The 27826-nt window shown below is 40.1% G+C and overlaps 1 protein-coding gene across 18 annotated transcripts in view; it reads left to right on the plus strand.

The window, feature by feature from the left end:
* Positions 1-27826, plus strand: part of CENPI (centromere protein I) — an 84422-nt gene that overhangs the window by 41997 nt on the left and 14599 nt on the right. For 6 of the 18 annotated variants that reach the window (XM_054677024.2, XM_063804538.1, XM_063804536.1 and 3 more), the window contains 5 exons: positions 1187-1281; positions 5589-5724; positions 6682-6806; positions 8292-8340; positions 8471-8689. In XM_054677024.2, the coding sequence (XP_054532999.1) occupies positions 1187-1281; positions 5589-5724; positions 6682-6806; positions 8292-8340; positions 8471-8689 (624 nt within the window). Of the gene's footprint in view, positions 1-1186; positions 1282-5588; positions 5725-6681; positions 6807-8291; positions 8341-8470; positions 8690-22082; positions 22125-23380; positions 26658-27826 lie in introns of those variants that run through there. The other 12 variants (XM_054677021.2, XM_054677018.2, XM_054677020.2 and 9 more) reach the window with 4 other exon arrangements.

The raw sequence follows: 27826 nt of genomic DNA on the forward strand, positions 1-27826 counted from the left end.
AAGATAATATAACATTGTAATGTTGAATATCTTCAAATGATAAAATTCCTTGGTTGACACCAAAGTAGACTATTGTCTTAGATGATTCCAGAGTTGCTTTCAACTAGAACATACTTCTAACCTGAATGTGAGTTGTCAAAAAGTATATTAATTGAACTGTTCTCTGAAGTAGCAGTGAGCACTCTATTACTGGAAACACTCAAATAATTAGTAGACCATTATGTAGTAAGAATTTTTAAGAAAGGTTTGCTGTATTAGATTTTGGGATGGTATGGATTGCTTTCAAATTTATAGATATTACGGTTTATCATCATAAATGCCCTGGACGAATTTATGTCATTATTGTATGGTTTTTTTTTTTTTTTTTTTTTTTGAGAAAGAGTCTCACTCTGTCACCCAGGCTGGAGTGCAGTGGCACGATCTTGGCTCACTGCAAGCTCCTTCTCCTGGGTTCACGTCATTCTCCTGCCTCAGCCTCCCAAGTAGCTGGGACTACAGGCGCCCGCCACCACACCTGGCTAATTTTTTTTGTATTTTTAGTAGAGACGGGGTTTCACCGCGTTAGCCAGGATGGTCTCGATCTGCTGACCTTCTGATCCGCCCGCCTCGGCCTCCCAAAGTGCTGGGATTACAGGCGTGAGCCACCGCACCCAGCCCATCATTGTATGTTTTTGTATGTGATTGAGGCTTGGGAAATCAAGGCAAGGCCTGAGAAAAGAAAGACTAGAATTGCTTTTTTTTTCAAAGTCACAGAAGATAAGATAAATTTTTATGACCATCAAAAAGGTGGCAAATTGTAATTGTAGACCACAAGGTAAAAAGGGAGAGAAATTCATATCTGTAGCAACTTCAAAAGTTCTCTGAGGGGGGATGATAAAGATGCTGTTTTTATTTGATGATGTAATAGTTGTTATAAATTGATGTAATTTAGAGAAAGGTCTGTTCTAGGCTGATAAGTTAGGCAGTCCTGTTGAGGTATGTTTCTTGTAGAGAAAATGGCAAAATAAACTTGTACTTGGCATTCGTCTGTCTTCTGGAGACTAATCATGGTGTAGAAGCAGCTGTTGGGTTCAAAATTGGATGTGGTCATCTCCATGGTCCTTTTCATCTCTAAGCCTCTGTTAGTTCTGAACACTGTTATGTCTGAATGATTTCATGAAATCTTTTTTCATTTTGTCCCCCTCAGTGTAGTGTTCTTCAGAGTCTGAAAGAGCTATTGCAGAATTGGCTGTTGTGGCTTTCTATGGACATTCACATGAAACCTGTTACAAACAGTCCTCTGTGAGTTATCTAACGGTCTTCCACAAGAGACGATCTGTATACAAATGTTTGCATATGTTTAATAGTGTGGCGTGAAACAATTTTTTTCATGTAAATGCTTAGTAGTACTTTTTTGGAAGACTTTTTTGTGACTTTTCACTCTTCTTCCCCCACAATCCTGAAAGGAAGGCTAATTCTCTAAGTTCCTATTGTGTAAATCAGAAAGCAACCCTTATCTGCTAAATGACTTCTTTCAAGAGTTAATATAACAAAACACTAGAGAGATGAGATTAGAATTTGCAACTTTGACTTCCATTCAGTTTAACTCATTTTATAAATTATATTCTTATATTTAAAGCCAATTTTCATGATGGCTAGAAAAATCTCTAACGTAATTTTGCATACAACTTTGTTTTTATGTTTCTGTGCTGTATTTTGGTTATATGTGTTAATTTATCTTAACTTTGGAGTTTAAAATAAGAGCCCTAAATTGTTAAATGTGTGCTTTACCTTCAAAGTAAAAGTAAAAGACTAAATTTCAAGGAACTGCATAATCAGGTTGTTTTGACTCTTTCTACCTAAAATCTTTGCCTTCTCCTACATATATATATATTTTTTGAGACAGTCTTACTCTGTCACCCAGGCTGGAGTGCAGTGGCACAATATTGGCTCACCTCAACCTCCACCTCCCAGCTTCAAATGATTCTTCTGCCTCAGCCTCCCAAGCAGCTGGGATTACAGGCATGTGCCACCATATCCAGCTAAGTAGAGATGGGGTTTATTTAGTAGAGATGGGGTTCCACCATGCTGGCCAGGATGGTCTCGATCTCTTGACCTTGTGATCTGCCCGCCTCAGCTTTCCAAAGTGCTGGGATTACAGGTGTGAGCCACTGCGCCTGGCCAAGAACCACTATTATAAAGAAATTCCACTTAAACATTTAATCTCTTCTACCTAAATTACATTAAGAATAGTACGTTTGAAATTACCTCCACCTGCCCCCCCCCCCTTTTTTATTGAGACAGGGTCTTGCTCTGTCTCCCAGGAGTACAGTGACGCAGTCTTTGCTCACTGCAGCCTCGACCTCCCAGGCTCAAGCAATCCTCCCACCTCAGCCCCTGAGTAGCTCTGACCACAAGCGTGCACCACCACGCTTGGCTAATTTTTTAATTTGTTGTAGAGACAAGGTCTCACTGTGTTGTCCAGGTTGGTCTTCAACTTCTAGGCTCAAGCTATCCTCCTGCCTTGGCCTTCCAAAATATTGGGATCACAGGCGTGAGCCACCACATCCAGTCTGAAATTCCTCTCTTTTACTTGTGGTTCTCCCTAACCTGCATTCCCTTCTGTGGGCTGCTGAGCCTGGACCCATATTTGTTCGTTCTCTATTCCCTGGATCAGCAGGAGATTTAACAAAATAGTAGGTTTGCATCTATAATATTTGGCCAACTTGCAGTGTAAGTCTCTGATACCCCTGAAATAGCTGCCTTACAATTTCTGTATTATCTTTTCAAAAATCTTCGGATTCCTTTTATTAGTGTCATAAGTTAAGGCAGACAATTTAAAAAGGAATTCTGTTTCCTAAAATTCTTATATAAATGGTGATACATGTGGATAATTTTGCTTGCCATATCAATATTTGGCATTATATAGTATAGCTCAAGTTTTAAATAATTCTTTTTATTAAGTAAGTATAGGTATAATGCCCTATTTTTATCATGTGACCATATGCCATATCACTGTCAAAAAGGGAGTAAATTGTAGTTATTTATCATAAAAAGAGAAGGGTAGAAAACTTCTCAACAGTGGTTCTCGAAGGGGGCCATTTCTGGTTGTCACAGTGACTGGGAAGAGGTTGCAACCATCATTTAGTATGTGGGAGATGGGGATGCTCAATGTGCTTCAGTGGGTGGGAAGTAGGAGGCAGTCCTGAACAGTGAATTGTTTCATCCAAAATGCCGATAGTGTCTTGTGGAGAAACACTTCAAAAGAGGCTGTTCTGAGCAATCGTCTTTGTTTCAAATTATTTCAGACACAGTTGCCAAGTGCTACCAAAAATCATAGTTAAGATACAGTTATGCCTGTAATCCCAGCACTTTGAGAGGCTGAGGCCAGCGGATCACTTGAGGTCAGGAATTCCAGACCAGCCTGGCCAACATGGTGAAACCTTGTCTCTAGTAAAAATACAAAAGTTAGCTGGGTGTGGTGGTGCACGCCTGTAATCCCAGCTACTCAGGAGGCTGAGGCACGAGAATTGCTTGAACCTGGGAGGAGATTGCAGTGAGCTGAGATTGCGCCACTGCACTCCAGCCTGGGCAACAGAGTGAGACTCCATCTCAAAAAAAAAAAAAAAAAAGCATATAGTTTTGCAAATAGCCAGCTGGCTATGTGTAGATGCTTGCCTATTTGAATGGTCTCCTGATCCTTCCTTGATTGCCTTGGCACTGAAGTATCATGGTGGTGGGCAGTAGTAGAGTCATCATCATCTCTGAAACTCTAAGATTATACATGTTCTTTTCCTTATGCGTAACCATTGTTGACTACCTAGATAGGAGGACAAAGCTATGAATTCAAATTTGTAAGTCTTTTCCTAATCCATTTAACATTGGATTGAAGGACAGGGGTGAGTAGATGGATGGATTGAACTAATACCCATAGGTGCTGTAAGAGACTCCATTCATTGATCCAGGGAGAATATAAAATAGCCAGATCTGTTTTTTGCTAGAAGAATAAAAGATGCCAAAAATTTTGCTAATTCCCTTTTAGGGTTGAATTGAATTCAAGTGAAAAAAAATATATACATATATATATTTTGAGATGGAGTCTCACTCTGTCGCCCAGGCCAGGCTGAAGTGCGATAGCACGATCTTGGCTCATTGCAACCTCCACCTCCTGGGTTCAAGGGATTCTCCTGCCTCAGCCTCCCAAGTAACGGATTACAGGCGTGCACCACCACACCTGGCTAATTTTTGTATTTTTAGTAGAGATGGGGTTTCACCATGTTGGCCAGGCTGGTCTTAAACTCTCGACCTCAGGTGATCCGCCTGCCTCAGCCTCCCAAAGTGCTGGGATTACAGGCGTGAGCCACTGCCCCCAGCCAAATTCAAGTGAAAATATGTTTAACAGCATTTTAGCTCAGGAATTCAGGCAAAACTGAGTTTTGATTTGTGTACTGTAGGTTTCCTTCAATCTGTGTTGCAGTGTTACTAACAGTATAGGAAATGATTCCTGAAGTCATTTTAATGTTTATTCCTTTAAATCGCTTTTGATTTGGTTGGGATAAATTAGTTCTCATTTTTTCTAGTTTACTGTATCATTTTGTCCATTTTCACATTTTATCCTGAATATTTTCTTTTTCTTTTTTTTTTTTTTTTTTGAGACAGGGTCTTGCTCTGTTGCTCAGGCTGGAGTGCAATGGCATGATCTTGGCTCACTGCAACCTCCACCTCCTGAAGCAATTCTCCTGCCCCAGCTTCCCAAGCAGCTGGGATTATAGGCACCCACCATCACACCTGGCTAATTTTTGTATTTTTAGTAGAGACAGGGTTTCACCATGTTGGCCAGGCTGGTCTCGAACTCCTGACCTCAAGTGATCCGACTGCCTTGGCCTCCCAAAGTGCTGGGATTACAGGTGTGAGCCACTGCACCTGGCCTGAATTTTTTTTTTTTTTTTTGAAACAGTCTTGCTCTGTCACTCAGGCTAGAGTGAGGTGGTGCACTCTCGCTCACTGCAACCTTTGCCTCACAGGCTCAAGTGATCCTCCCACCTCAGCGTCTTGAGTAGCTGGAACTATAGGCATGTGCCACCACCGCACTTAATTTTTGTATTTTTTGTAAAGACGGGCTTTTGCCATGTTGCCCAGGATGGTCTTAAACTCCTGGATTCAAGAGAGCCCCACACCTTCGCCTCCCTAAGTGCTGGAATTACAGGTGTGAGCCACTCTGCCCGGCCCTGAATTTTTCATGTCACTTTTATGTGAACTTTTTTTCTCCACTTAACTTTTAATGGAATACCTATTTTTTAATGGTTTTTATATATCTCACTTGAGAATTTTCATATCTGCTTGGAGCTTAATACTTTATTTCTCTGGTATTTACTAGTAGAGTCTGATTGCTTAGAATGTTCTATGAATTCGTCTTAATGGTTCCCTGGAGGGCTAAGTGTAGTTTTATGATTAATCACTGTGATTTTTTAAAAAGTGAATTATACGTTGGAGCACTGATAGTTTTTAAAATCCTCACCAACATTTTGCTTTATATTATTCAGCTTTAGCTTGGAAATTGTGAACACTATTGCTACTCTGTATCTGAATGTTATGGTTTCTTATTGCAGAGAGACAACTTTGGGTGGATCCATGAACTCTGTGTCTAAACTGATCCACTATGTAGGGTGGCTATCCACTACTGCAATGCGCTTGGAGAGCAACAGTACTTTCTTGCTGCACTTTATTTTGGATTTCTATGAGAAGGTAGTACACATTACATTTTCCCCATTTGGATTTATGTGAAGGCTATCCATTTTATTGGCTTATTATTTAAATTTCATGCACAACCATTAAGGTGGGCTATGATCTTATTAGCATCATTAAAATAACCTCACATTTTGAAGTTCATGATTATTTTCTCACCAGAATAACTGACTTTCATAAACAAAGTGGAAAAACAATTGCTTTTATTTAGGGCCAGGTACCACTACATTGACCTGTGTTAATACTGGCCCTAGAGAGAAGTCTATTGTTAGCATTATTTTTTGTTCATCCCATTCCCAACTCCTGGCAGAAACCAAAAATATCTTGTTGTTTCTTCAGATCTCCATTTCTACCTTTCAACTGCCTTACTTCTCTTGCTACCTAGTACGCTTTTATTGTTTTATAGTATATGACCTGGACAGAACTATAGGTTGGTGCAAAAGTAATTGCAGTTTTTGCCATTGAAAACAATAGCAAAAACTGCAGTTACTTTTGCACCAATTTAATATTATCCATGAAGTATCCATTATAGTCTCACTTTTCCCAGCTTCCTCTCTTTACTAATACCTAGTTGTCTTGTGTTATGCATTTGCTTAGAAGCATGCTCCTTTGTTTTCTACGTTGACAGCTAACTCACATGGTAAGTAAATATTATGGGACTTAAGGATAAAGAAATACTTCCTTAATCTACCCTGTCCCCCTAACTTTAAGACCTTTCCCCCCAAAAAATGAAAGATTTGAGTAATGGCCTTCTGGAAATAATCCTCTATAGTGTGGTTGATGTTTGGTGAAGTATATTTTAAGCCAGCTTGTAGTTACTTGTTTATTTAGGAGTCAGGCATGTCCAAAGCTAATGTTATGTTATTGCTTATCTTATACTGATGATTCTTTGGGTGAACTTAGTTGAGGAGTTCTGGGGAATACTCTGTATACTGATGTTATCATTCTTCCTCCAAGGTGTGTGACATATATATAAATTATAACCTTCCATTAGTGGTATTGTTTCCTCCTGGGATCTTCTATTCTGCACTCCTCAGCCTGGATACCAGCATCCTGAACCAGCTGTGTTTTATTATGCACAGGTACAAAGCCTTTTTACCATTTTATGAAACAGTGTATTATAATTCTCTCTTCCTCTTTCAGCTATAATACAATAAATATTCCTACTCGTCTTCTGCCAGGGCCTCTGGAAATAGGAAATGTGGCTTGCTTTTGGACATGACCTTCCAATATGGGGCCATGGTAGCTGTGTTTTTTAAATCCTCCACTGCTGTGGCTACAGAATAAAAAAAAATTCATAGTTAAGGACTTGTTGTGCAATGGTACTGTTGCACTCAGCATTGTTCATTCTAATTGCTGTGTCTTCAGGAAAAATTAGTCATTTGGTGATAATTGCTTGAAGTGTTTGTAGCTTCTCTGGTAAAAATAACATTTTCTGGGCGATAAGGGGAGCTATTGCCAATTATATGAAACTGTAAGTATTATTTCTGGTCTCCTCTAATTCTTTCACTTGTGGACTGAAATTACTTTCTTCAGTCCATAAGCGTAGACTTTTTTTTTGAGATGGAGTTTTGCTCTTATCACCCTGGAGTGCAGTGACATGATCTCGGCTCACTGCAACCTCTGCCTCCCGGGTTCAAGCAATTCTCCCCCCTCAGCCTCCCGAGTAGCTGGGATTACAGGCGCCCGCCACCACGCCTGGCTAATTTTTTGTATTTTTAGTAGAGATGGGGTTTCACCATGTTGGCCAGGCTGGTCTCGAACTCCTGACCTCAGGTAATCCACCCACCTCGGCCTCCCAAAGTGCTGGGATTACAGGCGTGAGCCACCATGCTCAGCTTAGTGTAGACCTTCTTGGCATAACTTGTAGGACTATGTCAAGGTTAAAATGTTTAAAAACTAATTAGTTGTTAATAGTTCTCAGACAAGAATTTCCTGTTTATCCTTTCTGCTGCACCTTTTTTTTACATTAGGAAAACATGTTCTATATCAGTGACTGACTGCTTTTGAGCCTCTGTTAATTTTTTTTTTATTATTTTACTTTAAGTTCTGGGATACATGTGCAGAACGTGCAGGTTTGTTACATAGGTATACATGTGCCATGGTGGTTTGCTGCACCTATCAACTCATCATCTAGGTTTTAAGACCTGCATGCATTAGGTATTTGTCTCAATGCTCTTCCTCCCCTTGCCCCCCGACCCCCGACAGGCCCCAGTGTGTGATGTTCTCCTCCCTGTGTCCATGTGTTCTCATTGTTCAACTCCCATTTATGAGTGAGAACTCTATTACATTTTTAATAGTGAAACATTGAAAGCATTTTTCATTGCTTATTTTTTATTTAGTCAAGTACACATCTTAAGTGTAAAACTTATTGAGCCTCTATTTTCACTTGAGGAGAATGTACCACAAAAGGATAAAATCCTTAACTAGACAACTGGATATTTGTGTATATGCACATTTGCATATATTTACATTTAAAATGTATGTTTTTTTTAAATTTTACCATTTCAAAGGCATTATATTCAAAGGCATGTTAAATGTTTCATTCTGTTTGTTTTTTCTGTTAGATATCGTAAAAATTTGACTGCCGCAAAGAAAAATGAGTTGGTACAAAAGGTATGAATGAGAAAGCTCTGTGTTAAATCACTGTTGTTTAAAAATTAAGTCTAGATATATATGACCTGATGGGAGTAAGAAGGAAAGGGAGAATAGGTGATAGTGACAATTTTTTATTTCTTTCCATTAGACAAAATCAGAGTTCAATTTCAGCAGCAAGACTTATCAAGAATTTAATCACTATTTGACATCAATGGTTGGTTGCCTGTGGACGTCCAAACCCTTTGGGAAAGGAATATATGTTGACCCTGAAATCCTAGAAAAAACTGGAGTGGCTGAATATAAAAACAGTTTAAATGTAGTCCATCATCCTTCTTTCTTGAGTTACGCTGTTTCCTTTTTGCTACAGGTAAGGGTATTTAACGAATTTTTAGATTTTGTATCTTAATACTGTGGTGGCAGAAATAGGAAGTGCCATAAATTTAATGTGTCTGAATTGTAAGACGTGTGTTTAGTAATTTTTTTTAAGTAACAACTAAATTTTGGGCATTGTGCTAGGCTCAGGGATTCCAGTTAATTTAAGTAAGTTTCTGTCCTCTAAGAGAGCTTGAGCTTGTAACAGAGACAGACTTGTAAACAAATTACTATAATACAGTGTGGCAAAATGAGAAAAGGTTCAGTTGTAAGAAAGATGGGGGAGTGATTAGTCCAGTCCTGCCTGGGTAGAGGTGGTGCCATGTAAGGAAACGCTTCATAGATGTGGAAGCTCTCATAAAATCCTTCTAGACAAGATAGAAAATGTAGGTTAGTTAATAGTACAATTAGAGTCTTAGTCAAAGACTGCTGATTTAATGGATTGATATCAATATGCAGGCAGGTGGAGGAGGGTTTATGTTTGTGTGTGTCCTTTCAGGACTTCATTCTCAGCCCTGTCACTTTCAACATTATGTGTGTGTGACATGGAGAAGAACTCAAATGGTGGTATCTGAAATGCATGGATGAGACAACAGGGTGGAATTACAAATACCCTGAAAGAATTTGGACTCAGGATTCCCTTAACAGACGGGAACATTGAGAAATCTAACAAAATGAAAAAAAAGTGTGCAGGGTTGGGGAGATATTCATTGAATAAATTTTAATATATGTATACAATGAACCAGGCATTACAGTGAATAAGACACTCTGAGTGTTGTCCTCAGAGAGCTTAACATCTAGTCAGGGAGGCAGTCATTAAACAGACATCTTAGAAAAAACAATAATAAGTGATGTAATAGGGGAAAGTATAGAGGATGATGAAAAAATATAAAGGGGCGCTAAGTTCAGGATTTGCAGAAATGATGCTGATTGGAATTTTGAAGCACGAACATGAGCTTGTCAAGATAGGAGCAGAGTTTGAGGAAAAGTACAAAGATGCAGAGCAAAGATAGAACAGAAGTCAGCAGACTTTTCTTGTAGAGGGCCAGATTGTAAATATTTTAGATTTTACAGGCCACGTGGTCTGTGTCAAGAGTACTCAACTTTATCATTGTAGCATGAAAGCAGCTGTAGACAAAGCATAAACAGATGGCTATAGTTGTATTCCAGTAAAAAATTTATTTACAAAACCAGGTGTTGAGCTAGAGTTTGGGCTTTGGGCCGTGGTTGGCTGAACGCTGTGTTAGAGCCTGTCATGTTTGAGGAACATGAGGTAGAATTGTAGGGCTAGAGCAGTGATTCTACACTGGCTGAGCAGCAGAATTGTCAGTGGTGCTTCTTCTTCTTTTTTTTTTTTTTTTGAGATAGAGTCTCGCTCTGTCGCCCAGGCTAGAGTGCAGTGGTGCGATCTTGGCTCACTGCAACCTCTGCCTCCCAAGATCAAGCAATTCTCCTGCCTCAGCCTCCCGAATAGCTGGGATTACAAGTGCCCACCACCACCACGCCTGGCTAATTTTTATATTTTTAGTAGAGACAGGGTTTTGCCATGTTGGCCAGGGTGGTCTTGAACTCCTGACCTCAGGTGATCTGCCTGCCTCGGCCTCCCAAAGTGCTGAGATTATAGGCATGAGCCACTGCGCCCGGCCAGTGGTGCTTTTTCAAAGTGTACATCCTTGGCTGCTCCCATGCTGAGACTCCGATTTAATAACTCTAGGGTGACATTCAGGACCCACCTTTTAAATAGTTCTGATATACAACAAGAGTTGAGAGCCACTGGGCTAGACTATAACATGATAGGAGATGAGGTTCTGAAATGTAGTCAAGGACTAGATGCTGAGGAAAATAATACATAAGCCTCTGAAACCATATTGATTGATTAGAATATTTGAATAAGAATTATATTTTTTAACTACGTAGAAGAATTTCAGAAACATTATAGTGATTTTCTGATATTTCTTGTCTTTTTCTCTTTTCTTACCTTCATAATAACTTGATTTATCATACAATATACAATAACCTGTGTCAAATTAATAATATTAATGTTACTACTAATATGAGGCTACTAGATGAAATTTTAAATGTTTGCAGGTGTTTTTCCCCCTGCACTAAATCCTTCTACAAATGTAAGGTGCACATACTGTATTTTACATGCAGTTAGGTACATTTGTTGTTTCTGTTTGTTTTCATGTTTTACAGATTGCCTTATTATTTTTTTTTTTTAAGACAAGTTGTCATTCTCACTCTCTGTCCCCCAGGATGGAGTGCAGTATCGCAATCTCGGCTCACTACAGCCTTGACCTCGGGGGCTCAAGTGATCCTCCCATCTCTGCCTCCCAAGTAGCTGGGACTACAGGCATGCGCCAACGCTCCTGGCTAGTTTTTTTGTATTTGTAGGGATGGAGTTTCGCCATGTTGTCCAGGCTGGTCTCAAACTCCTGAGTTCAAGCGAGATGCCTGCCTCAGTCTCCCAAAGTGCTGGGATTAAAGGTGTGCACCACTGTGCCTGGCTACTTTTTTTTTTATTTAATTTTATTTTGAAATATGTAAAAATTTACATAATTCTATACTATGAAAATCTCACTTCTGTCCTTTCCTCTTCCATCTTTTACCATCTTCTGCCTTGAGATAACCATTTCTATTGCTTTTTGTTTTTTCCATCCAGTGTTTTCCTTTCTTTAAACTTAGTAAGCATTGTTTTATAATCTGTATTTGATAATTCCAATGTCTGAAGTTTTTGAATGTCTGTTTCTGTTGCCTGCTTTTTTGTGTGTGTGTGTGTGTGTGTGTGTGTGTGCTTCTTCCTCATACTGCTTAGTTTCTTTGTGTGCCTGGTTATCTTTGACGATGTGCTGGATACTTGGAATATTATTTTATAGAAATAATTTGAACACTGAAATGATATATTTCTGCACAGAGGACTTTTCTTTGCTTCTCACTGGTACCCAGTGGTGTTCTTTGTCTGGTACTACCCTAATCCAAGTTCTGTGTCTGAGATTCCCTGAACTATAGGAGGTTAGACTGCAAGCTTGTGAGAGGACTAATTTACTTCTGGTTATGTCTTATCTTGAAGGTATAGCCCATTGGGTTTCCAAGTTTAAAGTGGGGCATGATTTATAAGAGTTCCCAATTTTGGAAAACCCTGTGCTCTGAATTTAATTACCTTAGTTCTTTGAGACCGTGGAAGTACAGTTCACTTTGGTAGCAAATTCCTCTGGATTGGCAAATTCCCTCAGGCCAAAAGTGATTTTGAGTATTAGACTTACTTCTTTGGGTTATCATCTTCTATATTTTGGCCTTGTAACTCATTACCGTAGCATTAGCACCTTGTTACTTTAAAAAAAAATCTACCTTTTGTTATGGAAAATGTCAAACATAACAAAGGTAGAATAGTATGATGAAGCCAGGCACAGGGTGGCTCACGCCTGTAATCGCAGCACTTTGGGAGGCCAAGGCGGGCAGATCACTTGAGGTCAGGAGTTTGAGACCAGCCTGGCCAACATGGGGAAACCCCGTCTCTACTAAAAGCACAAAAAAATTAGCCGGGCGTGGTGGCACGTGCCTGTAGTCCCAGCTACTCAGGAGGCTGAGGCATGAGAATCGCTTGAACCCAGCAGGCAGAGGTTGCAGTGAGCCGAGATGGCACCACTGTACTCCAGCCCAGGTGACAGAGCAAGACTCCATCTCAAAAAAAAAAACAAAAACAAAAAAAACAAGAACAACAGAAAACAAATATACAGTTCAATGGCTTTTAGTTTATTCGTAGAGCTGTGCATCCATCACCATCATCAATTTTAGAACATTTTCATCATTCCCAAAAGAAACATCACACCCCTTAGCGATCATTCCCCAGGGCCTCCCACCTCCCAGTCTTAAGCAAACACTAATCTACTTTATATATCTATGTATTTGCCTATTCTAGAAGTTTCTTTTTTTTGAGATGGAGTCTCGCTCTGTTGTCTAGGCTGGAGTGCAATGGCGCGATCTTGGCTCACTGCAACCTCCGCCTCCCGGGTTCAAGCTATTCTCCTGCCTCAGCCCCCGATAGCTGGGATTACAGGCACGTGCCACCATGCCTGGCTAATTTTTTTGTATTTTTAGTAGAGACGGGGTTTCACCATGTTGGTCAGGCTGGTCTCGAACTCCTGACCTCGTGATCCACCAGCCTCATCCTCCCAAAGTGCTGGGATTACAGGCGTGACCCACCCGGCCCGGCCTCTAGAAGTTTCAAATCAATGAAATCACACAATATGTGGTCTTCTGTGACTGGCTTCTTTCTTTTTCTTTTTTTGAGACAGTCTTGCTCTGTCGCCTGGGCTGGAGTGCAGTGGTGCCATCCCGGCTTACTGCAACCTCTGCCTCCTGGGTTCAAGCGATTCTCCTGCCTCAGCCTTCTGAGGCATGTGTCACCATGCCCTGCTAATTTTTTGTATTTTTAGTAGAGACAGGGTTTCACCATGTTGGCCAGGCTGGTTGGTCTCTAACTCCTGACCTCAGGTAATCTGCTTGGCCTCCCATAGTGCTGGGATTACAGGCATGAGCCACAGTGCCCGGACTGGCTTCTTTCACTTAGCATATGTTTTCAACATTCAGCTATCTTATGGCATGTATCAGTACTTTATTTGTTTTTACTGATAAATAATATTCCTGTATATAGATATGACACATTTTATTCATTTATCAATTGATGGACATTTTTGTTATTTTCACTTTTTGGTGATTATGAATAAGTATTCTTGTAAAAGGTTTTGTGTGGACATATGTTTTCATTTCTCTTGGGTATATATACCTTTGGTATATATACTTAAGAGTGGGAATACTAGATCATATGGTAACTCTATGTTTAACCACTGGAAGAACTTCCAGACTGTTTTCCAAAGTAGCAGCACCATTTCACATTCCCATCAGCAGTATGTGAGGGTTCCATTTTCTCCACCTCTTTCCTAACACTTTTTATCTGTTTTTTTGGTTCTAGCCATCCTGGAAGTGTGAAATGGTATTTCATTGTGGTATTGATTTGCATTTGCATGATAGCTATTGATGTTTAGCATCTTTTCATGTGCTTATTGAACATTTATATATTTTCTTTGGAGAAATGTCTATCAGACTCTGCTCATTTTAAATTTTTAAAAAAGTTTTTATATTTCTTGTTCTTTTTTTTTTTTTTGAGACGGTCGTTCTGTAGCTCAGGATGGAGGGCAGTGGCCAGTGGCACAATCACAGCTTACTGAAGCCTTGAACTCCAGAGCTCAATTGATTCTCCCACTTCAGCCTCCTGAGTAGCTGGGACTACAAGCGCACGCCACCACTCCTGACCGTTTTTTGTAGACAGGGTTTCACCATATTGCCCAGGCTGGTCTGGAGCTCCTGGGCTCAAATGGTCCATCCAGGTTGGCCTCCCAGAGTGCTGGGGTTACAGGTGTGAGCCACCATGCCTGGCCCTTTGCTCATTTTTTAATGAGTTTATTTGTGATTTTATTATCAAGTTATAATGGTTCTTTTTATATTCTAGATACAAATCCTTTATCAAATATGTAATTTGCAAAAGTTTTCTCCAATTTTGTGGGTTGTCTTCACTTTTTTGTTAATGTCTTTTTATTTACAAAGGTTTTTAATTTTGATGAAATGAAATTTCACTTTTTTTTCCTATTGCTTATGCTTTTGTTGTCAGAGCTTAAGAAATCACTGCCTAACCCAAGGTTACAAAGATTTACTCCTCTGTTTTGTCTGAGAATTTTATAGTTTTAACTCTTATATTTGGGTTTTTAAAATCAATTTTATCTCTTGTATATGTTGTGATTTAAGTATACAACTTCATTTTTGTGTGTGTGAGTACACAAATGTACCCACACCATTTGTTGAAAAGGCTACTCTTTCCCATTAAAATGTCTTGGCACCCTTGTCTAAAATCAATGGACCATAGATGTATGGACTCTTAATTCTATTTTATGGATCTATATGTCTATCCTCATGCCAGTAAATGCTGTCTTGATCCGTATAGCTTTGTAGTAAGCTTTGAAATCAGAAAATGTGAGTTCCCCAACTTGTTCTTCTTTTTCAAGATTGTTTTGGCTATTGTTGGTTCTTTGAAATTCCATATGAATTTTAGGACCAGCTTATTAATTTCTATAAAGAATCCAGGCCGGGCATGGTGGCTCACACCTGTAATCCTAGCACTTTGAGAGGCTGAGATGGGTGGATCACCTAAGGTCAAGAGTTCAGGACCAGTCTGGCCAACATGGTGAAATGTTGGGCATTTCTCTACTAAAAATACAAAAGTTAGCCAGGCGTGGTGGCACGCACCTGTAATCCCAGCTACCAGCTACTCGAGAGGCTGAGGCAGGAGAATCGCTTGAACCCGGGGGGCGGAGGTTGCGGTGAGCTGAGGTCGTGCCACTTCACTCCAGCCTGGGCGAAAGAGCAAAACTCTGTCTAAAAAAACAAAACAAAACAAAACAAAACAAAAAACGGATCCAGCTGCGATTCTGATAGATAATGGCTTGTAATCTGTAGAAATTTGGGTAGTATTGCCATCTTAATAATATTAAGTCTTCCAATGCATGAACATCATATGTCATTCCATTTATGTAGGTCTTCAGTTTTTTCAACAATGTTTTGCAGTTTTCAGATTATAAATTTTATACTTCTTTGGCTAAATTTATTCCTAAGTACTGTGTTTTTTGATGTTATCATAAATGGAATATTTTTCTTAATTTCAGTTTTGGATTGCTTATTGCTATTATATAGAAATGCAATTGATCTGCACCCGTATATTGATCTTATATCTCATAATGTTGAACGCATTTATTAGTTTTTATAGCTTTTTGGTATATTCCTTAGGATTTTCCATATACAAGATTATGTCTTCTGCAAATAGAGAAGTTTTGTTTTTTCCTTTTAAATTTGAATGCCTTTTCTTTGTCTTGCTAATTGTACTGCCTAGAACCTCAGGTACTATGTCAAAAAAAATGGCAAGAATGGCCACTTAATCGTAGGGAGAAACATTTCACTTTGTCGTTTGTCAGGTTGGGGAACTGCCCTTCTATTTCCAGTTTGTTGAGTGGTGTTTTTTGATGGAATCTCGCTCTTCTTGCCCAGGCTGGAGTGCAGTAGTGCAGTCTTGGCTCACTGCAACCTCCACCTCCCGGTTTCAAGCAATTCTCTTGCCTCAGCCTCCCAAGTAGCTGGGATTATAGGTACCCGCCACCACGCCCAGCTAATTTTTGTATTTTTAGTAGAGATGGGGTTTTACCATGTTGGCCAGGCTGGTCTCAAACTCCTGACCTCAGGTGATCCGCCCACCTCGGCCTCCCAAAGTGCTGGGATTACAGATGTGAGCCACCACACCTGGCCGAATGTTTTCTATTATGAATGGGTGTTAGATGTTGTGAAACCATTTTTCTGCATCTATAAACATGGTTTTGTGGTTTTTGTCCTCTATTCTGCTGATATGGTATATTCCATTAATTGAGGTTCATATGTTTAACCAACCTTGCATTCTTAGAATAAATCCTGTTTGGTGATGGATAAAAATTCCCTTTTACACATTACTGGGTACTTTTTTTGTTTTGTAACCCTCTATAGCACACAGGCTTACTAAATTCAGGAAAGGCAACCAAAAACTCTTTTTACAAGTCTTATAGATTCTTGGAAACAAACAGATTTGACTATTGAAGAAAAAATGTTAAAGCATATAAGTGACCAGTTTAGTTTGGAAAATAGCTCAGGCTAGATTGTCATGTAAGACTTTTATGATGTAATGTTGAACTTCATGAAGACAAGTGAGTCAAGTGCAGTCATAAATATTTGCAATGATAATAATTATTATGATGATGCTAATGTTTTGCCTTGCCTTTGTTTAATAACTTATCCTCTTTTTTTTTTCTTTTTTTTTTTGAGACAGAGTTTCACTCTCGTCACCCAGGCTGGAGTGCAATGGCATGATCTTGGCTCACTGCAACCTCTGCCTCCTGGGTTCAAGTAATTCTCCTGTTTCAGCCTCCTGAGTAGCTGGGATTACAGGCACCCGCCACCACACCCAGCTAATTTTTGTGTTTTTAGTAGAGATGGGTTTCACCATGTTGGTTAGGCTGGTCTTGAACTCCTGACCTCAGGTGATCCTCTGGCCTCCCTAAGTTCTGGGATTACAGGTGTGAGCCACTGCTCCCGCCTTATCCTCTTTTTTTAAGTACCACAATATACATTGACTCTTTGATTATCAAAGCAGTCCTGTGAGGTTGTAAGGTTAGGCACCATTATTCCCATCTGGAAGGTGAAAGGAATAGCCTCAGGAAGATTGATTTATTGCTAAAAGGGAAAAATAATTAACAATTATTTATTTATTTGTTTATTTATTTATTATTTTCAATGTTTTATTTCCATAGGTTTTTGGGGAACAGGTGCTATTTGGTTACATGAGTAAGTTCTTTAGTGGTGATTTGTGAGATTTTGGTGCACCCATCACCCGAGCAGTATACACTGTACCCAATTTGTAGTCTTTTATCCCTCACCCCCTTCCCACCCTTTCCCCGAGTCCCCAGAGTCCATTGTGTCATTCTTATGCCCTTGCATCCTCACAGCTTAGCTCCCACTTATGAGTGAGAACATACGATGTTTTTTTTTTCATTCCTGAGTTACTTCACTTAGAATAATAGTCTCCAGTCCCACCTAGATTGCTGCAAATGCCATTAATTCATTCATTTTTATGGCTGAGTAGTATTTCATCGTATATATATATGCCACAGTTTATTTACCCACTCGTTGATTGATGGGTGTTTGGGTTAGTTCCATATTTTTGCAGTTGCGAATTCTGCTGCTATAAACATGCATGCACAAGTGCCTTTTTTTGTATAATGACTTCTTTTCCTCTGGGTAGATATCCAGTAGTGGGATTGCTGAATCAAATGGTGGTTCTACTTTTAGTTCTTTAAGGAATCTCCACACTGTTTTCCATAGTGGTTGTACTATTTTACATTCCCATCAGCAGTGTAGAAGGGTTCCCTTTTCACCGCATCCATGCCAACATCTATTTTTTAACTTTTTTTATTATGGCCAGGAATTAACAATTATTGAAGACTTATGACTCACCAGACTTGGACTATAATATACATATATGTGTTAGGCCTCTAAACTAGTTATCACTATCCCTGTTTTACAGGAGAAGAAGCTTAACTCAAAGAGGTGGGGTAAATTGACCCTAGATCAGTAACAAGCAAGAGAGGACACTGGGGCTGGGCACTGTGATGCATGCCTGTAATCCCAGCACTTTGGGAGGCCAAGGTGGGAGGATTGCGTGAGCCCAGGAGTTTGAGACCAGCCTTGGCAATATAGTGTGATCCTGTCTTTACATAAAATTTTAAAAACTTAGCTGGGTTTGGTGGCATGCACCTGTGCTCTCAGTTACCTGGGAAGTTGAGGTGGGAGGATTACATGAGCCTAGGAAGTCAAGGTTGCTGTGAGCTGTGATTGCTCCATTGAACTCTAGCCTGGGTGACAGAGTGAGACCTTGTCTCAAAAAAAAAAAAAAAGGACTTTTTTTTGGTTGTTTCATTTTTTTTAATATGGGGTATTCGTATGATATTTTGATACAGCATACAATATATAATGATCAAGTTAGAGTAAATGGGATATCTATCAACTCAAACACTTACCATTTTTTCATGTTAAGAACATCCCCAATCTCTTCTAGCCACTTTGAAATATACAATAAATTATTACTTATAGTCACACTACTGTGATATTAAACACTAGAACTTATTCCTTCTATCTGACTGTATTTTGGACCCATTAACCAACCTCTCTTCATACCTGTCCCCCACCCGCTTCTCCCAGCCTCCAATGACCATCATTCTACTGTCTACCTCCATGAGAACCACTTTTTTAGCTCGCACATATGCAGGAGAACATGCAATGTTTGTCTTTCTGTGCTTGGCTTATTTCATTTACAATAATGTACTCCACTTCCATCCATCTAGCCACAAATGACAGAATTTCATTATTTTGTATGGTTGAATAATATCCCATTGTGTATATCTACCACATTTTCTTTATCCATTCATCTGTTGATGGATACGTTATTGTTAGTTTAACAAGAGTAGCATTGAATCTGTAAATTGCTTTGGGCAGTATGGCTTTTTTTTTTTTTTTTTTTTTTTTTTTTTTTTTTTGAGACAGAGTTTTGCTCTTGTTGCCCAGGCTGGAGTGCAATGGCGCAATCTCCGCTCACCACAACCTCCGCCTCCTGGGTTCAAGCGATTCTCCTGCTTCAGCCTCCCGAATATCTGGGATTACAGGCACGTACCACCACGCCTGGCTAATTTTTGTATTTTTAGTAGAGACGGAGTTTCACCATGTTGACCAGGCTGGTCTTGAACTCCTGACCACAGGTGATCCACCTGCCTCAACCTCCCAAAGTGCTGGGATTACAGGCATGAGCTACCGCGCCTGGCTGGAATGATTTTTAAGTAGGGTTGTAAAGTGGTCTGAGTTGATGTGATAGAGATCACTTTTTTTTTTTTTTGAGACAGTGTCTCGCTCTGGCACCCAGGCTGGAGTGCAGTGGCATGATCTCAGCTCACTGCAACCTCTGCCTTCCAGGTTCAAGTGATTCTCATGCCTTCACCTCTCAAATAGCTGGGATTACAGGCTTGCGCCACCAAGCCCATCTAATATTTGTATTTTTAGTAGGGACGGGGTTTCGCCATGTTGGTCAGGCTGGTCTTGAACTCCTGACCTCAAGCGATCCACCTGCCTCGGCCTCCCAAAGTGCTGGGATTATAGGCATGAGCCACCATGCCTGGCCAATAGAGATCACTTTGGCTTCTTTATGGAGTATGGGGTTATAAGAAGAGGCTCGAGTGGAAACAGGAACACCAATTAGGTGGCTACTGCTGAAGTCTAGACAAGAGATATTGACAGTGATTTGTATGAAAGGGGTAGTAATGGAAATTGACAGAAATGGACTGCTTTGAGGTATATTGCAGTGGTAGAACAGATGGGACTTGATGATAGTTTGATTGGAAGTGGGAATGAGAAAATGACCCTTTTTTTTGAGACAGAGTCTCGCTCTGTCGCCCAGACTGGAGTGCAGTGGTGCGATCTCGGCTCACTGCAAGCTCTGCCTCCCAGGTTCACGCCATTCTCCTGCCTCAGCCTCCCGAGTAGCTGGGACTACAGGCACCCGCCACCACGCCTGGCTAATTTTTTGTATTTTTTAGTAGAGAGGGGGTTTCACCGTGTTAGCCAGGACGGTCTTGATCTCCTGACCTCGTGATCAGCCCACCTCAGCCTCCCAAAGTGCTGGGATTACAGGTGTGAGCCACCGCGCCTGGCCTTTTTTTTCTTTGTGAGATGGAGTTTTGCTCTTGTTGCCCAGGCTGAAGTGCCATGGCATGATCTTGGCTCTCTGAAACCTCCGCCTCCCGAGTTCAAGTGATTCTCCTGCCTCAGCCTCCCAAGTAGCTGGAATTACATGCATCTGCCACCGTGCCCAGCTAATTTTTTTGTATTTTTAGTAGAGACGGGGTTTCACCATGTTGACCAGGCTGGTCTCGAACTCCTGACCTCAGGTGATCCACCCGCCTCGGCCTCCCAAAATGTTGGGATTACAGGCATGAGCCACCGCACCTGGCTGACTCTTTGGTTTTTTGACTTGAGCAGTTGGGTTGATGGTGGTTCCATTTATTATTAAGAGGAATACTGATGAGAGAACAGGAGAGGTTATTTTGTTTTGTGAGGAGGACAATTTGAGAATCAAGTTCTGTTTGACCTGCTTAAATTTGAGATGCTTGTTAGATATCCAAGAAAAAAATGTAAGTAGTCAGTTGGGGCTTGGTGTTCAGAAGAGATGTTCAAGCTAGAGAAATAAATAGAATATGGAATTCATCAGTGAGTAGTATATTCATCAATTTCAAAAACTTTTTGTTCACTTTCCTGCTTCTAAGAGATCAGATACATCGTTGTGATCATTGTCAGTCAGGTAGGAATCATGGCATATTTGTCATTTGCTATTGGAGTGTGCACAGGCAGACTGCCAGAATCAGACTTTGCAGGATGGATGTCAGCAGCTTGGGGAAAAAATCTGGAGACAATATTGGAGCATTGTTGTAATCCTCAAAAACCCAATGATTTGGAGGGAGGGAGGGCAGAAGCAGTGATTCATACTTGTTAATGGACTTTCCTGAAGCAGGAGCCAAAAGTAGTTAGCTTTACATAATTGAGACCCCAGCACCCTTAGCTTTTAGTTCTTTTTTTTTTTTTTTTTTTTTTTTGATGGAATCTTGCTCTGTTGCCCGGGCTGGAGTTCAGTGGCACTATCTCGGCTCACTGCAACCTCTGCCTCCCAGGTTCAAGCATTTCTCCTGCCTCAGCCTCCCAAGTAGCTGGGATTACAGGTGCACACCACCATGCCTGGCTAATTTTTGTATTTTTTTTTTTTTTAGTAGAGATGGGGCTTCACCACATTGGCCAGGCTGGTCTCGAACTTTTGACCTTATAATCCACCTGCCTCAGCCTCCCAAAGTGCTGGGATTACAGATGTGAGCCACCATGCCCAGCCTAGCTTTTAGTTCCTTTAAGAAATGCATTGTATATTTCCAATAGCTAAGAGAGGACTTTGAATGTTCCCACAGCAAAGAAATAATGTTTACAGTGATAGATATGCTAATTACCATGATTTGATCATTAAACAAAGTATACACATATTGAAACATTGCACTGTACCACATAGATATGTACAATTATTATGTGTCAGTGAAAAGAAAAAAGAAATGGTACATAACCAACACTCTATGGCACAGAGGATGATGTGTGAAAAAATACAGACATCCCACAACTCAGAGGAGTTGTACTCTGAATAGAGGGGTTTACTCTGAATATGAAGTTTTAGAAGTACTTTCACCATTTTGTTTATATTTACTATCTTATGTTTATAAAAATGATATATGATAAAAACCTGCCTACATCTGAAACAACTATTTTAATCATCATAACAATTCTGTTAAAAAGGCATTGTGTTATACATAGTTTATTTATTTAAATAGAGACAAGGTCTCATGTTGACCAGGCTGATCTTGAACCCCTGGTCTCAAGAGATCTGCCCGCCTTGTCCTCCCAAAGTGTTGAGATTACAGGCATGAGCCACTGCACCCGGCCTGTTTTACATAGTTTAAGAGTTTTCACTTAGCAATAATTTTTAAAATGTTATTTCTTAAAGCTGATGGATATTTGAAAGGAATCCAAGAGTGATGGTAGGAATAGAACTTTGCAAATGAGCAAGTGAATTGCCATCTTAATTTTCTGATGATTTGTACTAACCAAGTATTTCTATCACCATATCTCCCCACTTCTTTTTTGTTTTGCTTTGTTTTGTTTTGTGTTTGTTTGTTTTTAAGGAAAGCCCAGAAGAAAGGACAGTAAATGTGAGCTCTATTCGGGTAAATAAATTTACTTTCATCATGTTGAGGGATTTCATACAGCTTAATTTCATCAAGAGAATTTATACCTTTCCTTTTTTCCAAACCTTAAGCCTGCTGCCTCCACAAAGTCAAAATGAAGTGTTTGCCTTCCAAATTCATTCCAGTGACTTTAATGTGAATTTATTGGCACTTATTCTTTCTAGTCTTATCTAGGATATAACTTTTGATAGTTACAGTTGCATGTATATAAAGTATGATTGTAATGAAATAAAGTATGATTTGTTACTGGTGTAACAAAGCCATACATAGGCTGGGCATTGTGGCTCATGCCTGCAATCCCAGCACTTGGAGTGGTTGAGGCAGGAGGATCTCTTGAGGCCTGGATTTTATTTTATTTTATTTTTTTTGAGAAGGAGTCTTGCTCTGTCCCCCAGGCTGGAGTGCGGTGGTGTAATCTCGGCTCACTGCAACCTCTGCCTCCCGGGTTCAAGTGATTCTCCTGCCTCAGCCTCCTGAGAAGCTGGGATTGCATGTGTGTACCACCACGCCTGGCTAATTTTTGATTTTTTAGTAGAGAAGATGTTTCTCCCTGTTGGCCAGCTGGTCTCAAACTCCTGACCTCAAGTGATCTGCCCGCCTTGGCCTCCCAAAGTGCTGCGATTACAGATGTGAGCCCCCGCACCCGGAGGCCTGGAATTTGAGACCAGCCTGGGCAACATAGCAAGACCATGCCTGTACTAAAATTTTAAAAAATTAGCCAGGCATAGTGGCGCGTGCCTGTGGTCCCAGCTACTTGGGAGGCTGAGGCAGGAGGATTGCTTGAGGCTGGGAAGTCGAGGCTACAACGAGCTGTGATCACTGCTGCATTCCAGCTTGGGCAACAAACAGAGCAAAACCGTATCTCAAAAAAAAAAAAAATATATATATATATATAATTATCTCATTATGAAAAACTGCTATTTACACATTTAATATAGGCAGTAATATAATAATATCTGCTCCTATGTTATCTCCTAGAGTGTGAGAATGATGACACATTTCCATTGCACAGTACTTAAATTTTTTTGCCAACATAATAAAATGGACGTTTAGCCCTTGGAATTGGGTACTTTCTGGTTTAAATGTTACTTAGTGACTGAGCTCATTTCCTCCCCGAACTAATTTTGATATGTGCATGCGGGATGCTGCAAACTCTTCCTAGGGAAAGAGGAGGAAATAGAGAAAAAGCATAGTAAAATATTCGATAAGTAATTTTCCTTTTTCTGTGCCTGCAGGGAAAGAAATGGAGCTGGTATTTGGACTATTTATTTTCACAGGGGTTACAAGGCTTGAAACTTTTTATAAGAAGTAGTGTTCATCATCCATTCCCAGAGCAGAGGGCATAAACTGCAACAATCAATATTAAATGAATGTTGACATAAACTGAACATACTGGACTAAACTCAATCCTCATTGCTAGAGCAAAGTGGCTCATCTTGAGTTCCCATTTTGATTTCACTGACAGACTGCCATCGTCAAGGAGTACTCAGACTGGCCTTCTGTTCATGGCTTAGGAGAGCCTTGGTGTGCCTAACTGATTTTTCAAAATTTAGATTTTTTTAGCCTACCAGTGAAAAATGACCCCTTCATCATCAGGCTCTGCGTTCTACCAAATTGTATGTAAAAAGACACATCTGTTTTGTGGTAGGATTTTTTCACATTTTTGGGTACTATGAGCTGCATTGATGGAAGACAGCAGGCAATATGTGGTGACAGTTAACTCACAGACATAAACATGCAAAATACTTTGCTGTCTCTGGGGATATTGCCATTTTTCTTACTGTGAGCAACAGCACCAACACCAAGTTAACAGGATGCAACATGTATGACTCTAAAAGCCCTAAGTAGTTGGTAACTTCCTGGGCCTTCAATCATAGCAATTTGATGAGGGAAGGAAGGGGAGAGGATTTGTTGGGTAATCAAGATATTCCCGTATATGTCTGATTTCATGGAACTGCTCTATTTTGTTTGTGTGTATTGTATATGTATATATGTATGTGTGCGTGTATGTGTGTGTCTGTAGCTTCAGTTTTTAAGTGTAAGGACTAAATAACTGAAATTTTACTTTCAGAAGGAATTCTGAAGTTTTAAAAAAGTTAATAATAGCTAGAATATCTTGCTGAAAATGTACTATAAAATTTTGCCTGCTGGGCGTGGTGGCTCACGCCTGTAATCCCAGCACTTTGGGAGGCCAAGGTGGGTGGATCATGAGGTCAGGAGTTCGAGATGAGGCTGGCCAATATGGTAAAACCCTGTCTCTACTAAAAATACAAAAAATTGGCCGGGCATGCCGGCACGTGCCTGTAGTCCCAGCTACTCAGGAGGCTGGGGCAGGAGAATCACTTGAACCCGGGAGGCGGAGGTTGCAGTGAGCCAAGATCGCGCCACTGCACTCCGGCGAGACTCTGTCTCAAAAAAAAAAAAAATTACCTCAATGCTATTGAATAACTCTCCCTTCTAGTAAAATTCGTATCATTTGAGAAGAATCAAGCTGAATTAATTTTTATCTTTAAGGATGCATACTTGGGGTTCTTTTTTTTCCCCATTTAAAAAAACAAACCCTAAACTATATTATTGGATGGCGTTCAGACTAGAAATCCCACTTGTCCATTGACTCATTAATTGATTCAATAAATATTTATTGAGCTCCTTTCTCTGTGCCAGGTACTCTTCTGTGTGCTGGTTATACAGTTGTGACCAATACAAAGTACCCGGGTTTTTGTTTTTGTTTTTGTTTTTTGAGATGGAGTCTCGCTCTGTTGCCCAGGCTGGAGTGCAGAGGCATGATCTCGGCTCACTGCAACCTCTACTTCCTGGTTCAAGCAATTCTCCTGCCTCAGCCTCACGAGTAGCTGGGATTACAGGCACCTACCACCACGCCCAGCCAATTTTTGTATTTTTAGTAGAGACAGGGTTCCGTCATGTTGACCAGGCTGGACTTGAACTCTTGATCTCAAGTGATCAACCCGCCTTGGCCTCCCAAAGTGTTGGGATTAGAGGTGTGAGCCATTGCACCCAGCCCAAAGTACCTGTTTTTATGGAGTTTACGTTCCAATGGAGAAGACAGACAATAACATATATCAAATGCTATAAAGAAAGGGCAGGGAATAGGGATACAATGTGTTGAATTTTGTCAAATGCTTTTTTTGTATCTTTTGAGATTATCATATGGCTTTTGTCCTTCATTCTGTTAACATGATATATCACATTTACTGATTTGTGTATACTGAATCATCTTTGCATCCCGGGATGAATCCCACTGGGACAGAATGTGGAGAAGGTTGAAACTTTAGATAAGATGGTTTGGGAAAGCCTGTTTGAAGAGATGACATATGCAGAGGCCCCAGTGAAGTAAGCATATGAGTCATATAAATATTTGGGGAAAGAGCATTCTGGACAAAGGTAAAAAACAAGTGAAAAGGCCCTAAAATGTTAACTTACTTGGCATGTTTGAGGAATAACAAAGAGGCCAGTAAGGTTACAGCATAGTGATTAAGAGAGAAGAATGGTGTAAGAAGTGACATAAGGAAGAAAGCCAGGTCCTTATAGCCTGGCATGGATATGTAAATGGTAAGCAATTAGATTGAGAAGAGGAGTGACATAATTTGATTTACCTTTATGAAATATGGAGCTACAATGTCAAGGTTAGACTGAAGAAGATTAAAGAGGAAAGCAGAGACTGGTTAGGTTATTATAGTGTCCTAGGTAACAGTTTTGGACAAGTGTGATAAATGTTGAGGTGGGAGGGGTTAGAGGTTGGATTCAGGCTCTGTTTTGTAAGTAGAGAAGATAATGTCTGCTGATAGCTTGGATATGAGGAGGAAAAGGAGAGGAGTAAAGGATGACTCAGATTTTTGACCTGTCAATTGGGTGAACTCTGAGATTAAATTCTGTTTTGGCTATGTTAGGTTGGAAATGCTGTGTAGGCAATTGGATATCCAAGTCTGGACTTCAGAGTACAATTTGGGACTAGAAAATTAATTTGGGAGTCATTAGGGAATAACCATGACTTTGGATGAGATCACCTAGTACAGCTAGAGAAGAGAAGGTAGCAAAAGACAGAGACCTAAGGTATGCCAGCATTGAGAAGTAGAGGAGAAGAGGAACCAGCAAAAGACTGAGAAGGACCCACCAGTGACCTAGAAGAAAAATCAGGAGGCTGGTATTCTGGAAGCCATCAGAAGAAAATGTTTCACAAAAGGAAGGTAGTATTGAATGGTGTGAAATGTTACCTATATACCTGGAAAAAAGCAACTTCAGCTGCTTTTTAAGTAAATGTGATAGTTTGTACTGCAAATAACTTTCCATATTGCTTTTCAGATCATGATATTTTGGTCCTTAAGATCGTGTAGAACTTTCCATTGTGAGAAGGGAGTTGATTATTTTATCATTAAAGAAACTTTTCTAAACTTAAATTTATGAAAAATAATTTTTCCCTTAGGTTTGTCTTTTTGTTCAATAATGATTCCCTGGGTATCTTTTTTTGCCCCACAAATAAAATACTTAGACATACCTGGATACCTTTTTTTGTGCCTATTTCTCTTTTAACTTTTTTTTTTTTTTCTTGAGACGGAGTCTCACTCTGTCACCAGGGTGGAGTGCAGCGGCGTGATCTCAGCTCACTGCAACCTCTGCCTCCCGGATTCAAGCGATTCTCCTGCCTCAGCCTCCCGAGTAGCTGGGACTACAGGCACGTGCCACCATGCCCAGCTAATTTTTGTATTTTTGGTAGAGATGGGGTTTCATCATGTTGGCCAGGATGGTCTTGATCTCTTGACCTCGGGATCCACCCGTCTCGGCCTCCCGAAGTGCTGGGATTACAGGCATGAGCCACCGCGCCCAGCCCTCTTTTAATTTTTTAACTCACTTAAGATTATACGGCAGTGCAAATAAACCAAATATAGTTATCTGAAAACATATTTTTTGAAGATTCTTCATGGCAAAAACCATAATAGTTAAATAAAGAATAGCTATTTTGCTTTGGTGCAAAACATGTCTAGAAGATAAAAAAATGGAAAATTTGGTTTATTATTGCAGTTGTAAAAAAGTATTTTCTTTACCCAGTGTTTGTGTAGAATTGGTGGCATTATTAATATTGACTTAATGTTCAATACTAAAGAATACTAAAGTTGCTATTAGAGTTCTAACATTTTTTTCCTTTTGTTTTTTGAGACGGAGTCTTACTCTGTTGCCAGGCTGGAGTGCAGTGGCGTGATCTTGGCTCACTGCAACCTCTGACTCCCTGGTTCAAGCGATTCTCCTGCCTCAGCCTCCCGAGTAGCTGGGATTACAGGCACATGCCACCACACCCAGCTAATTTTTGTGTTTTTAGTAGAGACGGGATTCCACCATGTTGGCCAGGATGGTCTCAATCTCATGACCTTGTGATCTGCCTTGGCCTCCCAAAGTGCTGGGATTACAGGCGTAAGCCACAGCACCCGGCCCATTTTTTTCCTTTTTATTATACTTTCTCCTTCTTTTTGATCTTGGGGTTGATCTGGAAAGAAAAGTAAGGCTATGGTGTCACACATAACTTTTATTAACATAGTAGAATTGTTTACTAGAAAAGTGATTCTCTGTAATTCTTACTGAGATAATTTGCATTTGGGAATCTTCATGGGTGAACAGATTGCTTGAGCCTTTTTGGACAAAATGCAAAAAGTATGAATGAATGAGCACGT

This window comes from Pan troglodytes, chromosome X (assembly GCF_028858775.2).
Source record: "Pan troglodytes isolate AG18354 chromosome X, NHGRI_mPanTro3-v2.0_pri, whole genome shotgun sequence".
In the NCBI taxonomy this organism is placed as follows: domain Eukaryota; kingdom Metazoa; phylum Chordata; class Mammalia; order Primates; family Hominidae; genus Pan; species Pan troglodytes.